A 16,509-nucleotide genomic window follows, 5' to 3' on the forward strand; every position below is an offset into this window, starting at 1 on the left:
ACCACTGCTTCTTCGGTTTCTTCGAAGCGGTGTCTATGCACCAGGCATCGGGCGACGTGTGTGCTCGACGTTTAGTTGGTTTAGACGCAGCAGCACAGCGTCTAACCAGATTGTACTCTGTAACCAAATTGTCGTCTGAATTCTCTTGGCTTGTTCGAGATTACAATCTGGTTGTCGTTGTAAAGTGTGCGTAACTTTAAACGTATAGCGCAAAATTGCAGGGTCACACAATCCGTATTATTAGAGTAGTGGTTTGGGCTTGTTGGTCTGGTTGCATGACTAGCGGAAGTAGCGCGAAAAGACGAGGGTAAACACAGAAACTGACATCGGCGGCTGTCCTGTCAGCTTCTGTTTTCGTCTTGTTTTTTTCGCGCTGCTTCCTAGGGTCACACGTGACAGTGCGTTAGCATTATTCACCTTTTGCTTCGGTATGTTTTCTTTTGCAGTCGCTTTGCATCCGGTATGCATAGTAGAAGGTCCTGGATCCAAGCCTCTACAAATCAGTTAAACTGCCACATCACATAAGGCAAATCACTAGCGCAGCCACTTGCCAACCGCTCCGGACACCTTCCCTATTCAAACTAGCGCGTGCGTCACGGATCTGTGGTGCTCTCTGTGCTCACCTGCGCAAACTAGTGCTAGCGGTGTGAGCACAGCGTGAGAGCCTGGCAGTTTGGCACCACCGATGGGAAGTGGCAGCGAAAGCCGAGTGGTCTAAAGCAGAAGTCAGCAAAGATGCCCTGTTCGGTGCGGGTTCGAGTCCCAGTTAAAACCCTACCGCTTTCTCATTTATTCAAACAGGGTCACATCACTGCACATCTGCACACACACACACGCGCGGGCGCGAAGGACCGACAGGGGCTTTTTTTCACGACTGGCCTTCAACCTTAACGCATGCTAATACGGCAACATTTATCAAAATATTTGGTCAATGGCCAATCATTCCGTCCAGTCGTGCGTAATTGCCAAGGTGCTGCGTTTAAAATAGTCTCATTATATTTCATATTTTTCACATACTTTTACTCTCAAAGCTAACACAAGACGCTGCCTCCTGAAGCACCATTTTCGATTCTCACCCTGCGTGACTACAGCCGTGAGCGTTGCCGGGAGCAGATGGCCCGAGGCTGCCTTATGTCATTGTTTCGGCGTGATGTGGGAAGTTTTGTACCCGTTAGAAAAAATAATTAACCGAATACGATTACAATTACTCCATATGAAATGTAACTGATTACAGTGGTCAATTACCGCCCCAGAAAAGTGACTTCATAATTTAGGACCATAATCGATTAATATTGCGTTACTATTCTTCGAACTTTGTTGTCATAACACCAACTCACTCAAACTACAACAAACTAGTGCGGCTTGCTTGATATTTTTCAATACGTTGGTATATTTCAACAGGAGTTGCTTTTCAAAATTTTCATTGCTGATTTTGCAACGTTTCCTCGTGAAGACATCAGCAGCTCCACTGAACACTTTCGATGTAAGCGCTGGAGGGTAAGGCGTCGCGCACCAGCTCGTAGTTTCACAATGCTTCGATGCCAGTTTCTACGACCTCTATGAAGCGCCGCGCTTCGTTCCGACCAGTTTATGGGTATACTTTAATTCTATCTGGAATCTACAGCGATCAGCTTCAGCGATCAGTTTTATGTACAGAAGTCCACAATATCATTATGTTCCTCAGCTGCTCCAGTGCTGTGCGAGATATACCTGTCAGCGGTGAACCAAAGAATTCAAGAAAACCTTAATGCCCTACATGTGAGGAAGGTGTACCGCTGCAAAAACGATTACTTTGCCTTCTTACAAGAGGTTCAATCTGACAGCATGGTGACTACCACTACTAAAATCCTAAGCATCTACAGCACATTGCCAGGTGGACTCAGGTTCACTTGCGAGTTTCCTGTTGACAGCGCGATACAGTTTTTAGATGTCTTCGTCAAGTTTTCTGAGTCACAAGCGTGCTGGATGTACTACCCCAGGTCCAAGAAAAGTGCACTACCCTTCGATAGTTCTCATTCCAAGCTGATAAAACATACTGTAGCGAGCGCTAATCTTCAGGTAGCTGTCAATAAATGTTGCCTGCACATTTTGAGTCTTAGCCTCGATCACCAAGTGGCTCACTTATTTAGTGCTGGCTATCAAAGTGCATTTCTCTCCAGCATTTGTGAAAGCCTGCTCTACATAACAACAAACAGAGAGAGAAAAGCGAAGCATGAAGCGAACAGCCAGGTTATTGTGTATTTCCACAGGTTGTCGCACAATATAAAGATGGCAAATAGTTATCGCATATAGGTGGTTTTCTCTGCACCGCCACGCTCTGAGAAACACGTCACAAAGCGCACAAAATGCAAAATCAAACTTATCTTTAAGATCACCCTCACCTGCATTAGTGTTTAATTTCTAGAAACGGGAAGGTGCTATAAAGACAGGGCCAGAGAACACACGAACTTAAAAAATAAGCCCGCCGGTTTCTTTTCGTACTATTGTAAGAGCTGTGGTTGTGAACCGCTCTTGAATTAATTAAGCTAAGTTTCTTGCATACACCGAACACATGCTGGAGCGAGAGATTATCCAAGTTTTTTTTTTTTTTTTCTAATGCGGGAGAGAACTGTGTCAGCACACTCTCGGTGTCACTCCCTCATAAAGAGCTGCGATTTCCGGACGGACATGTGTAGGCTGCTTCTTTTCTGTGGAAGCTGATTCCTGCCGTCTTTTCTGCGATTTTTATGTCTTGATTACCCTTTGACAGGGATCTCCTTTTTTTATTTTTGACACTGTTTTACTTCGAATGGTTTTTATTGTCCACTGGTTCCTTGTTTTCACGTTTTTCCTTTTTCTCTTTTAACCCAGTCTGGGTAAGAAATATACAGATCATTGATAAACACAGGTTATTTGTTGTTTATCCTAGGTTATAAGCTGGTTTTATATCAATTTTCTTGTTTTTTGCTGCTTAGCAATAAACCGTTGCTGTACGGAGAAATAAGGTTTATCGCTTGATCGTGTGATACATGTTGTGCACGGGTGATGGTTGTACTATGAAGAGAAAAAATAACAGACCCCTTCCAGCGCGTGCCGATCCGCGCCAAAGTGCATGCGAGCGCCGCCTTACGAAGCACTCCTGGTGCCGAGACCGGCGCAGTGGCGCGCGCCCATCTCTACAAGCGTTACGCATTGCGCCCGCTGCGCCGGTCTCGGCACCAGGAGTGCTTCGTCAGGCGGCGCTCGCATGCACTTTGGCGCAGATCGACACGCGCTGGCAGGGGTCTGTTATTTTTGCTCTCGATAGTACCTATAAAATATGTCTCTTTCAAGCTCTATAAATCAGTTGGTAGTCAGCGCCCGTCTTGTAAATGTTCCTTCTCATCGTCCACGCCTTCATGTAAAGGTAAAAGCTTTTTTTTTTTCAATCCAAACAATTAACTAGGCACGACTATTGCAAGAAGCATCCATAGATAGCGCCAGCTACATCAGGAACAAAGATTGCGGAAAGCGCAACACGTCAGGCAGCCTTGCGCAACTTCAATCGCTGCCGAACTATTGACGCAATCACATCGTCACGGACGCTTCGCTAGGTTGCTTTTTTTTTGCAAAGAAGTAATTGATTACCGGTAATCGATTACAGAAAAACAGCAACTGAATGATACCGCTTGAAAAAAATTAATCAATCGATTACAAAATTACACAAAAATGTAATCAATTACAAGTGATCGCTTACGTACAACTCTGGATGGGGGCGAGGCGGCGCAGCCTGGCGTGTCCATGTGCCACTAACCGGACTACGCGGGTGCCTGCAGGAGTGCTGCTGAAGGAGTCGTACGTGGACTGCCGGTCGTACCTGCAATGGAGCCACCGCTGCATCGGCACCTGCGTGCGCCAGCGCTACCTGTCAGAGCGGGCAGAGGCGGTCGCCTGCCACGCTGACCTTGCCAATGCCTTCCACCTCGGCTTCCTCATGCAGAAGGAGGAAAAGGTGGATGATGCTCTCACGCCAGCACGCTCACCTGTCGCGGACCAAAAAAAAGCAACGAACGCACAACTGCCCGCGCGACAACAGGGAGCGCCAATGCTCCAACGCGACCGCCTCGCTCTCGTTTCCTCTCTCGTTGTTTCTCGCGTGCTTGCGGCGCTTATATGGCGCTTTGCTCATAGCCCTGATCTATTCACTCGCTACTGTCTTTATCGGTGTGAGCACGACAGTAGCGCGTCCATTTCTCTTCGGTCCCTCTCACTGCTGAGAGGCGGCCCAGTAGATCTGGCAAGTAGCACGCTGTGTACAGTCGCGTGAGGCTCTGCGAGAAAGAGAGAGATAGGACAGATAAAGCAAATGCAAGAATATTCTCAGGCTCTGGTGCTTTTTGCTGCCTAGACATGGGGAAGAAGTGTACATAGACTAGGAAAAGAGAGGGCAGCGCGCACTCTAAAAGGTGCATGCATGCACGCTGTAAGTGGCCTCTCAGACCTGCAGACTTAAGCACTGCAGCAGCAGGTGCAGCGATTACTGTACTGGTGACTTCGAACTTACGCCCTGTAGGCCTCGCTTGCATTAATCCATGAGAGAGAGAGAGAAAAAAAAAACTTTATTTGACTACAAGTTAAGCGCCTAGCAAGTATTCGGCCCCTCGCACGGAAAACACTTTGTATCGTGGGTTCGATGCCACGGTGGCCAAAACTGCGTCTAGTTTTAATGCCATCCAATAATGCAACACAGATTGACTCGTCTAAGGAATTCAGAAGAAATATAGTGGAATACTAAGCTGTTTGTGAAAGTGGCAAACTGTATCTGAACGCTGAACTTCGAACTACTTGCAAGAATAAAGATAGGCAAGGACGCAACAAGGGGACCAAAAATACTAGCGATAGAAGAAAGGTAAAACTCACATAACTACGATTTCGCCTACTGTTGTGCGACATGCAGTAATGGGCTTGCTGGTACTGCCTAGTTAAAAATACGATGCCAAAGCTTCCATCAGGACGCCAGGCACCGGGATACAAGAGCGTCCCATCCCCAGCACCAAATTTCATGCTTGAAATATAGGTGTTTTTCATTCCCCTTTCGATTCGCACAGATTTCTTCCAGTTTCTTACTCTAGTGACACTCTAAATTCTCCAACCCCGTCTTAGTTATACCTGAACATATATCCACATAGGCCAAATAATATTGGTAAACTAGTGCAAAAATAACAAGAATGAGTTGTAGTGCATTTGGCAAAACTACAAAGTTATGATTTAAAATTCAGGAATGAAAAACATTATTACCACTAGCTTTTATATATATATATATATATATATATATATATATATATATATATATATATATATATATATATATATATATATATATATATATATATATATATATATATATAAGATAAAGTCATCAGAAATTGAAAAACATAACAGGATTTAATTCACGACGTTTCGGCTGGAGTACCAGCCTTTCTCGAAAAAGGCTGGTCCTCCAGCAATATATATATATATATATATATTGCTTTACTAAGAATAGCTAATTAAGGAATGGAAAGGAAAATGAGAAGATGACAGGTTTCGCTTTATGCTGCGGGAGAGACCATCGGGGATTAGGGAGCTAATAGGAGTAGGTGATAATCTAGCCAAAGTTAAGACGATGAAACAGACTTGAAGCGCAGTATTTATAACCGGTATTCTTGACTTGAGTGCAAGAATGGGTACGAAGGGCAAGAAAGTGTAGTCTAAGGCGCAGAGAATGAGAAAATGCAACGTACTTAGGAAACATGCTGAGGCAGGGTGGCGGCGGTTCACGCGAGGGCACGACCAGTTCTTTGGGATGGGCCGTTATCCTGTGGCGCAGTTAACTCAGCTGACGATGATGACGATTGCGAATGGGTTCTTATTATATATCCCACGTTATTTCTTTGCCTTTTTTTCAGGGACCTGCATTCGATGACTCAAGCAAATCAAAGCGAAAAGAAGACTGGTCCGATCTTCTCCGGGAGGTCGATGAGCTTTGGCAGCATCTGTTTCATAGCGGTAAGATAGTTCGATGAAACGAACAGAAAAGTCTTTTTTTTTTAGTTTTAATATAATCAGGCAATAACGCAACTCTTCCAAGTGTGTAAAAAGTATTAGCAAGTAACTGACGAGTGTTTTTAGAGGCATCATTATAGCTTCTGGTGACTGTGAACCCCTGTGTCGTGGTGACTTTTTTTTTTCATTTTTTCACTTTTATATTGCACAAATGGTTCGCTGAATCGTAGATTTCGTTCAGATAAATAGAAGCACGAAACAGTAAGACATAAATATTACCTGTTTGTGACATAGTAATAAAAAAGTAGTAGCATTTGGGGCGTAATGGTACAACAATTACTCAGGTCATAACTAACTAAACACGAGGTTGTTTATACTGCGATGTTTCTCGCGTTTTTTGATACATAAGTCACAATTGTATTTATATCCTCTCTCGACCACAACGTTTTGTTGACACTGTGAGTAGAAGTACATTTGTATATCGTGGAGGTGGATTTTCTTGTTCTCTTTTGTTTACAGGTGACTCGAAGCGGCTCAATCAAGATGCAGTGTGTAATTTCGAATTTCTACTTTCCGCCATTAGAGGAGCTTCCATCAGCTATGTGAAAAGTGTCTTGGAAATCGTTCGCGCCCAAGTATGTCTTCCTTTTATTTGTACCCTCTTGTGTGACGTAGCAATAAGTTTTCGAATATGTCATGCTGGAAGGAAAGCAAACTTGGCAGCTGTTCACTCCGTGAAAACAGTGGGCGATTTAATAAACCCTGAACCGTTTGGCAGCCGCCGACAGCTATGGACGAGTTAATTTAGCCAAACCGATCCTGCACTGGCACATTTCGCGTTGTGCTTTGAGTGGGCGCAACATATGCTCTATTGGAACACGGCGCCGTCAGCCACTCGTCACCTTGTTACTCATTGGCCCATGCTTGTGCATCGATTATCTGTACCCGGCTTTTGCATAGTGCCAGCGCATAAAATGACAAAATCCAGCAGCCAAGTAGAATAGAAGCGCGTTTAAAGATTGCATCCGCTGTTTTTTCAAATGTCTCGCAACAGCCGCTAAGTCTGCGCAAAGGGCGCGATCATCTGATACGTGTTCGCACACAGGAGCGTATCGGTGCACTTTCTGCACTTGCAGTTCACCGTGCTTCTAAATGATTCGCTAGAATCTGTGGCGCTGACTTTCAGTTTGCTTTCGTGCTGCCAAATATCTGCAAATAAGAGTGGATGCCGGAAGGAGCTAGCCACGTATCTTCCGCCCTTGGAAGCATTTGATAGTTATTTCTGCAACCCCCTGCCACCCCCCCCCCCCCCCTCCTTTCACGACGAATTATAGACGAAGCGGTAGAAGCCTTTTTTAAACCGCGCATCTTTAATGGCTTCGAGGTTTGTCCTCTTCCATGAGCGCTGTAACAACGTATGATCTGTTTATTTAATTTTTACTTCACGGAGGACACTACCAAGTTTGGTACTTTTTTCTCTCCATAGCTCCTGGACTGGGAAATCGAGCTTCTATACAACATGACCAAACAATCTGTCGACGTCTTGAGCCAAGACCCGCAGCAGTTGGCAACAGAAATATTAAACTGGCTGCGACCCTATGCGGGTACGTTTTGTATGAATGAGCGTGTGTGTGTGTGTGAGAGAGAGAGATATAGAGAAAGAGAGGGAGAGTGCGAGAGAAATAAACTGTTCACAGGGTAGTGAATTTTTGTTCAGCACTTGTGCCGCATAGAAAGCAGACACACTGCGCGGCAAATATTTCATTTAAATCGTTGCTAGCTGTTTTGGAGACCACGAAATCTTAGCCGTGACCAAAGTGAAACATTCTTGTGAACACTTCTTTCTGGTTTCTCATACCCTTCAAAGCGGAATTTAATATCGTGCAGTGACAAAACACAGGTACAGGCAAATGCATGAATGTATATAGAAGCACCATTTGCACCAAACATTTTGTATATAGAACAGCACTTGCATGATGCCAATACCTTATATTTTTTTGGCAGCCCACCCCTCATGTAATGTGCCCTGTGTACCTTGGAGGAAAAATAAATAAACAAATAAATAAATAAAACATCTGCCACAGGAAACACCCTCAACAGCACTTACACACTCAATTGCCAGTCCGCACTGGATGGCACAGGCGTCCAATATCTAAGAGCTAAGAAGTGTAAAGCCAAAATTGTAGCGTCTGCTTCACTGCAGCTTAGTAAAAGAAACGCCTCAATGCTTAAGTGTTTCTAAAGGATCCGGCGGTGAGACGGGGCATGTCTTGTGGAAGTAACGCGCATGCGCGTCCTCTGTGAACGTAGCACTACTAGTTTAGTTCGGGAAAACTGCTCTATTTTCGTCTCCAACGCTTAAGACCCAAGCTCCTTTCAAGGCATCCTGCGAAACTCGGGTTAACTTTGGCCTCATTTATGGCTATTGCACACCGGCATCGCCTCTCGCGTGAGGTCCTGAGTCCCGCTGGGCTGCCGTAAAAGTCTAGCGCAACAACTAAGTGCGCGCCGGAACATTTATTTCATTTTCGTTCAGTGTACGCGCTTCGGACATCCAGCTTTTGTTTTTTGTTTTTTCGATTTGCTCTTTCTTCCCGTAAACACGGTACGAAAGACCGTATTTCAGTTTAACAAAAGCATGCGCTTAGCAGGAGCGGCTGACAGCAGTCAGGAACAGCTGGCCTTTATGGCAGCCGGACTCTGCGATGACGTGCATAAGATGGGGGTGCCCGGTTTTCCGCATTCTATACGCTTCTCCTTCGTGCCAAGCTAAATTCCCGGGCCCTAGAGCGGCCTACCTTCTGATTTTTTTTTTTTCCATTTATTCCACTAACTGACTGCATGTGACGTAAGCATCCACTGGCCACCCGTTCGCTCGAACGATGAGAGAAAAGTATGATTGTCATTTAAATTAGACGCGCAGCTGGGGCTTTACTTTTCTGATTTACCGCTGCTGGCTCCAGCTCGGACCGATAGAAAGCGCTCGGACTCGTTCGGAGCTTTGTCGGTCGGACCGAGAGAAAGCGCCCTTAAACCTTAAAAGAAAGAAAAAATCGAGTCCACAGCGAGAATTGTTAATAGCTGTTGAAATGCTTAAAACTGAAGGCAAATCAGCCATCAGAAAGAAATATATATCGCTCGCGTGCTAGACAGCAGAGGCCATCCTTCTGGTCTTGTCGTGCAAGTAGACTTCTCTACTGAACAAGCTTCTGCTTTATATTATACAACAGGATTTTATTATTTCTTTTGCATTTTATGTTTCCTTTTTTTTCGTTGTGTTTTTCAACGCGTACGTGCGTTTTTCAATGAAATTCAATTCAGCTTTTTTTACTGATGACTCCCTTCTGGTCGCTCTCTTCCTCTTCTCGTTATTCGACGACGTGCGAGCGGCCGTCTTAATATTCTTTTCCGCAAAGAATTCGATAAAGCAAGAAGAGGGCCGAAGGCAGCGGAAACGCTCTGAAAAATAAACGCTGCACGTTGAACCCAGTGCTGTCTCGTAGCAGGAAACCATTAAAATTACTCATGTGAAATTACTTCCTCTTTTTTTTTTTTTGACGAATAGAAGAGGCGCAAGAGTATTTTTAAGGAACTAATGCTTTTTAAGCAGGTACTCAGAATCAATGATCGAACAATCGCTTTTTTTTTTCTAATTATAGAGCGTGTATCCTTGAAGTGGATCAGTTACGAAATGTACAATACTGTGTACTTATCCCTCTTCCTCGCCCGTTCCCCGGCGCATTTTATATCCATTACCCAGCGAGAAAAGAAAGGGCGGCCGGGCTGAAAATAAACAGTAGTCTTACTTGAGCCGGCTTTGAGCAGCGTTCATTTCGTTTCGGCCCCGCAAACAAATAATAGGTCTGGGCTCAGAAAGCTGTTCGCTCTAATGGAAACAAATTCCGAGAAGCCTGGCGAAATCTCGAGCGTGTCTCGCACGGCATCCGAGAAACTTGCCGAGATTTTCTGGAGCGACGTGTCCGTGATTTACTGTAGTTAGCGCTTGTGTAATGCATCTCGCTCCGTCTCTTCTTCCTTCGGCTCCTTTCTATTTATCAGTTCCTTGCGCTCTTTCTTTCTTTCGCTGGGGTGCCCGGCCAGCTGTTCCAACTAAGAACAAATTACTTTTCCTCCTCTCTCGCCAGCCTTCCTGTTTGTCCTCTGTCTTCACGAAAGAGGCAGCCGGGCTGCTTTGCTGCCGTGATCCAGTTTTTTTACTGCGGCCTTCCTAACGGGAGGGCGAAAAGCAGTGTTTAGAGAGCGGATTCGTTCTCATTTGATGCGGTGCACCTGACGACACGGGGGATTTGAACAAAGGAGAAGAAAAAAAAGGAGAGGGGGGGGGGGGGGGGGGGACGTACACGAGTAAGAGAACGGGGAGTGCTACAGAAGCACGTCACTCAACTGAGTCCAGCAAAATTCACTAGGACGTACAGGCTCGCATGCCGGACATTAACGGTAACAACGCCACGCGTCTTAGAACTTAAAAGTGAGAAAAAAAATAGAAGCAAGTAATGAGAGAGGGAAGACGGAGATTCCCTGTCATGCGGTATTTCCACGTGCTTTTGTAGGAAAGGAAGGGAGAAAAAAAAAACACGAGAGCTAGGAATGGACGGGCAAGAGCGTGAGACACGAGCTGGGTACTTAGCGTAAATGTAGCGAAGCTATCCCAGGTTTCTCACGCTCCACGTTCGCTGCGTGCTTCGTGAAGGAACAAGAAGCGCCACTTTCGTCGCAGGAGCTGCGGTGTTCCTCATTTCAGAGGCATGTGGAACTCGGGTTGCCTCCCAGTTTTAAACAGTACAGTACTTGTGTGCCGCTTTGGCTGCAGTAATGAACTTGAGAGCAGATATCAGGTAGTTGGCAAGCTTTTGCCACGAAGCAGAAGCTTGCCGGAAACTGGCACTTCATCGGGTGTGATTTTACTCTGGGCACATGTGCGTCGCGCAACGGCTTGACGCCGTGGTAGTTGTGACGCATGAGCGTAAGCACAAGCGCGCCCAATTTGAAAAAAAAAAAAACAGAAGGCAGTTACCGCGAATGCATCATCACATTTCACATGCTCTGGCTGGGGTGATCCGAAAATGATTTTATTTGAGATATGATTGGAACAGAAACAGCTAGTGGTGATGACACAAATTTTATTTCATGGTTCAGCCCGGTCACATGTCACGTACCGTGTAAAGAAACTTTAATCTCTTGTGCTTCGCACCTTAGAAGCCGCACCATGCTTTGAATCTAACTGCAGAGAACCTGGCTCTGTCACGTCGAAATTATGCCAGCAGACTCGTCTTACTTTTCTGGTCCCATATCACCCTTTTGAGGGAGACAGCTTTCCTTCCGCGGCTAATTTGTCTAATTCATGTTATTCTCCGGAGCCGCGAAACAGGCTCCAAGGATGGAGTACGTCTCGCACCCTGGTGGAGCTGGGTCCTTCGCCGGGGGGTGAATTCGCTTGCGGTTCCCTCCATACAGCGAGACTTCGGCCAGCGCGTGTGCCACCCGCGCAGTGATGGCGCCCGCAGCGTGCCAGTGACCGGAACAGCTTCCCCTCGCCCGCAGATGGCAACTCGAAGGTGCTGGGGGACCTGGTGAGCCAGGCGAGCAGCTGGTGCAGCCAGGCCAAGACGCCGTTGCTGGTGCCGCTGACGTCGTGGCTCAGCCTGGCGCTACCGCCGCAGGTGCTCTCGCTCACACTGTCGGCGCCCATACGGCAGTTGGTAGCCGCGCCCGACAGCCAGCACGTGTTCTGCGCCACCGAGGCGGACGACAAGCTGGTCTCCGTCTACCACCTCACCTCCAAGAAGCTAGTCCGCCAGATGGCCGGTGCGTACAGTGGGTTAGGTTACGCACGCGTAGGCCGCGTCCTGCGTGCCGCCCATAAAACTGCGAAGGTCCGAGTTTTATGGTCTTTTTCTGTAGCGGGCATCAGAATCGTTCTTTTGCTTTATTCTTTGTTAGCTTCGACCTAGCCCGCGCGTCTTCTTCGAGTGAGCGCCTGTGTTGGAAACTTTTTGACGAAGTTAACTTGTATCGCATAGAAATTAGCTTCGTCAGCGAATCTATCGTAACTGTAGTTGTATCGTACGGATACAAGCTAACTGCCCCAGGATGCGCACGCTTGCGTAATGGCGCTAGTCGACTTACTGTGCAGTTCTATGCAGATTATGCTTTGAGTCTCATCACAAGAGAGCAAAGGAATCCGCTCATCCACACTGCAATCGAATCAACTTGTGAGGAACCTAACATGAGCCTCTAAGCAGGGGAGGTGCATACTACTTCCGCTTTTCTCCAAGCAGTATTTTCAAGCGCTTCGTGCAGAGTGGGGTTGAGCCGCACTGTCAGCTCCTACTTTGGCTTGCTTGCGAACACAGGAGTGAGAGACTATACAGTGCATTCATCGCAGTACTGACATTAGTCTCGAATGACACAAAAACGAACGACTCGCTGCCTTGAGCATGCAACTCAAAGCAGATCAGGAATTGACGCCGACATTGAGCTGTTTTCGCGTCTCTCTGGGTTAATCACAAAAAAAAAAAAAATTCTGTTGTAAGTTCCTTTGTGGTTATTTCGCCTAGTTTCAACCGTATATAATTGTCTGTACAGTTTATGGAAGACTTCCATCCGTGGTAATAAGTTCAAAGGCTCGTAGACTTAACTGGCTGCCATGAAATTAATTCACTCGAGCATTAAACAGTGTCTCCTTTTCGTCCTCCCAGCATTATGCCTAGCGTGCTTTAGTCAATCTTCATCTCTCTGGATACTAACCGGGCGGTTACTTTCACTATATTATGTGGTATCAATTTAAACAAAACTTTTAAGTAATGTGTCTCGTCGGCAACGTGACATGCTGGGCCACGCCGAATCATAGCCATCAGCACTTGGCATAAGTCCGCTAGCGCCATCTGGTATGGCTGAGTGGTAGCCCCCAAGAAACGCACAGCTTAGACCCATTCACCTGGTCCTTTTGACTTACAGCTGTCGTCGCTGTATATCCTGACAATTACGGTTTTTCTATGAGCTGTCCGTACCGAAGGCCATTCTGTTTGTCCTGCAAAATATTTTCTAACTGGCTACGCACTTGGCAGTGACGGTTCTAAAGACTCGCCAAGTATTCGTTGCGGACTCTAGTGCTGTTTCCAGTAATTAGCGCAGAGATTTGACCGAAGCAAAAGTTATTGCACTGGCTGTGAGCCAAATATGCAGAAACGTAGTCATGCTTCAGGACACTGCCTTTCTGAAAAGCCAGTGTTGTATCTCGGGAATGGCCAGTATCTCAAAAATGTATTTGATGGTGTTACTTAACGCGGCGGTGAACATAATTTCGTAGCTCGTCTCTGCAGCAGTTAGGTTAGAAAGCCGGCCCGTTTGAACCTCATTAGGGCCTCCGTCCTGTATTCCCTTCCCTCCAAGCCTCCTCCTCCCGTAGGCGTACGATGCGCCCACATGTTGCACCAACCCCAACGCTCGGATTCATCAGCGTTCAAAGTAGATTTCCTCGATTAATTCCGAGGCAAAAATCTATCAAGCAAGAAGTAAGAAATCTCACCTCTGCTGAACACTGTGTTCCAATCGCTCAAGGCGCACCTACTTGCTTATCCGAAACCGTAGGGCATTCTTGGAGAGGAAAGGCCTCCAGAAGCCGTCGATTTTTCCTGCAGCTTCTAATAGCTTCCGACATTTTTTCACTATGTTTTATAACCGTTGCCTCACTAGAACTAATGTATTATTTTATGACAAGCAGGGGACACACTGGCGCACTTTAGTTGGCATGGTCGCACAACAGCTTCCAGGCAGCAGAAGGCAGCAGGGCTCGTCGTTATACCCTGAAATGTATTTACTCAGGTTGAACTTCGGTCACGCAGCCTGAAATGTTTCTCTTTAACTGTGACTAGTTTTCCCTTTTCATAACCGCAGCCGGAAAGCTCTGGAAGTGGAATGTGCACTAGCACAAAGGCAGCAAAAAAGGCGCTCGTCGCTTGCATATGCGGCTCTAATTCTGTCCATGGAATCGGAAAATACCGTTCGTAAAACAATTTACATTTACTCTTTGCAACTTAAACTTCGATGACCGTCAACGGGTACGACAGCTGGACTGTGTCAGGCAACCGCGGTTCTAGCTAAAGTAAGCTGAAGCGCTGGCGCCCGCGTGTCGAAGGCTAGAGCCAGAAAATTACGCATATCTGTCGTCGCTTGTATTCACCAGCAGCTCTATAAGGCATTCGTCTTCTGATCATCGCACCAGTAAGCGCCCCTTGACCGAGTCGAGGGGTGTGAGCTTTTTCTCTACCTTTTGCTTCCTTTCCCCAACTAGATGCCACTGTCTTCCGCGAGCAGCTTCTTTCTCTGTCTGAGCTCTGCTTCGAAAACCTGGTCGTCCCCGCAGGAACCGACTCTCGTTAGATCACGACCCCCACGCAGATCGTGCCCGCCCCGATAGAATGCCGTCTCCGCGGGCTTCTGCCTTGCGCCCCTTGTTCTCCTGTCTGTGTGCGTTGCCCTCTAGCTCCGCTCGTAACGCGCATCCGTACAACGGTGCGTACGTACTCTGCTGAGGCTGTACGAAATTTTCATCAATTGCACGTTTCCCGTTGCATCCCCCTACACCCTGTAAACAAAATAACAGATGCACTCCGAGCAGCGGAGCTCGCGATTGCCTGCCTCCGGAACATTCTCCGATCGGAGATTGCTTTGTCAGGAGGATCGCGGATAGCGAATTTTTTTGCCGTAGGCGCATTTCGCTGCTGTTCGCCGCCCCGCGTATGAGCGGAAGGCCGTGCGCTCCGGAGCCGAAGGGAAGATCGATGGGACAATTCCTAGGCCCCATTGTGCGTCTCTTTCTGCCTCCTCCCCACGCGCTCGGCTTGTTACTACGTTTATTTCTTAAGTTTACTGCACACGTTGATCGCAAAAACTGATGCGCAGTTGCTCAGTTTTGGTTGCGAGTTTCCTGTCTTCAGTTCCGACGCGCATTCGTCTAGCTACGCGTCTGTGTACGACGTAGACGTTTATACATTTTCCCCGCTCCAGTTCGTATGTGTAGCGAACACTGCTTGTGGGTGTTTTGTTCGGCGAGGATAAAAAGGATGTTCATGGAGCGAGCGTCTGCTATTGAAACTTCCTCCGCGCATGTATTCTGAAGGCGGCCGCGCGTTTCGCGTAAATCTCAGTTGCTCCTTTGAACGATGCTTTCGCCACCTCCGTTCGTTCTTTCTTCTTCGGGGAGTGAAAATCTTCAGTCGCAGAAAAACCTCCCTCTCCGGAAATGAGTTGTTGAAACTGCAAGGCATGTTTTAAGTGCACATTTTGTTTTACTTCGCTTCTTTGTTGTTGTTGTTTTTTTTTGTCATTCCCTTACATTCGATAGTATATTATTGCGTTCAAAAGTTATGCGTATCGGCTTGGGCGTATGTTTCATTGTAAGGTGGGCTCTCCGGATCACGTATTGAAGCATTAAATCAATTGCGCATGAAAAACCAGAGTGTAGTCGCACACACTTATAACGGCCGCAGTTATAACGAACGCTCGCTCATTACGAACCAGGGCAGTGTTACTGCCGAATTATGCATTAGACCAAAGGCACTGAGTCTCAGATAAAACCAACTGCCATGGCCGCACTACTCGCTTAAAACGAAAGATACACGCGCTTCTCACACCCGCAGACACCGAAGGGCGCCTCCAAACCCCTCAGACGTCTGCCCTCCTCTGAAAGAACGTGGTGACCCCCTAAAAAAGCAATAAGAAAAGTAGCATCGAAGCTGTTCATTATTTCCGGCCAAGTGACTACCGACGCGTTGCGGTGCGTGCGTGCGTTTGTGCCGGCTGGGCGTAGCGCATAAAGTTGAAGGAAAAAGGCAGTGGGTGCAAAAAAAGGCATTATAATGTCATGGGCAGAGTTCAAAGCAAACCTACTCCACTCCACTTGTTGAGCTCGACCGTGACAGAAAGGGAAAAAAATTATTAGATTTAAGCTTACCGGCTTAACGCATTAATCAGCGAAAGCTGATTGGCATTAGCGGCCGAGAGGTCTGGAGTGGCAGGCCCACTTTGACGTTTCACAGGCGACTGCCCGGCTGGGCGTCTCCTAGGCCCGTTCTGGCGTCTATATACGGTCACATGCATGCTCAGCCTTCCTCCAATTGCGGCCTTCGGTTCGATCACATTCCTGGCACAGTTCACAGAATCCAGGGCACGCTTGCACGAAGTAAATAGTCTAGTTCCCAATGTTTTCTTATTCGCAGTCTAAACCCTGCGTTCGTTTCGAGGGAAAAAAAGGGGCATAACTGGCTCACTTGGTCAATGGACACTTCAATCGCGCTTTGAGGTACGTGGCGGTTATGTCCACCCAACTCGTTAAGCGTAACGCGTTACACGGCTGCTATTGTACCCCCTGAAATGCTTCTAATAAAAGGCTTGTACAAAGCTATTACAGCTTTCGCTGTTAAGACAGTGGGCAGCTCGTGCTCGACAACTATGTGGCGCATCACGTCTTACCTTCACTGAATG

The 16,509-nt window shown here is 46.9% G+C and overlaps 1 protein-coding gene and 1 long non-coding RNA gene across 3 annotated transcripts in view; one reads left to right on the forward strand and one right to left on the reverse strand.

Annotated features, from left to right (window-relative positions):
* LOC149351799 (protein qui-1) overlaps nucleotides 1–16,509 on the forward strand; it is a 484,090-nt gene that overhangs the window by 429,388 nt on the left and 38,193 nt on the right. For both annotated transcript variants that reach the window (XM_089581130.1, XM_089581131.1), the window contains 5 exons: nucleotides 3,795–3,970; nucleotides 5,907–6,006; nucleotides 6,523–6,638; nucleotides 7,490–7,607; nucleotides 11,566–11,829. In XM_089581130.1, the coding sequence (XP_089437256.1) occupies nucleotides 3,795–3,970; nucleotides 5,907–6,006; nucleotides 6,523–6,638; nucleotides 7,490–7,607; nucleotides 11,566–11,829 (774 nt within the window). The remainder of the gene's footprint in view (nucleotides 1–3,794; nucleotides 3,971–5,906; nucleotides 6,007–6,522; nucleotides 6,639–7,489; nucleotides 7,608–11,565; nucleotides 11,830–16,509) is intronic.
* Nucleotides 1–16,509, reverse strand: part of LOC149351801 (uncharacterized) — a 28,166-nt gene that overhangs the window by 9,981 nt on the left and 1,676 nt on the right. The window contains exon 2 of the long non-coding RNA XR_016290654.1: nucleotides 3,720–3,864. This is a non-coding gene — a long non-coding RNA (uncharacterized LOC149351801). The remainder of the gene's footprint in view (nucleotides 1–3,719; nucleotides 3,865–16,509) is intronic.

The sequence above is a fragment of the Amblyomma mixtum genome, chromosome 3 (genome assembly GCF_055824585.1).
Source record: "Amblyomma mixtum isolate Tamu chromosome 3, ASM5582458v1, whole genome shotgun sequence".
In the NCBI taxonomy this organism is placed as follows: domain Eukaryota; kingdom Metazoa; phylum Arthropoda; class Arachnida; order Ixodida; family Ixodidae; genus Amblyomma; species Amblyomma mixtum.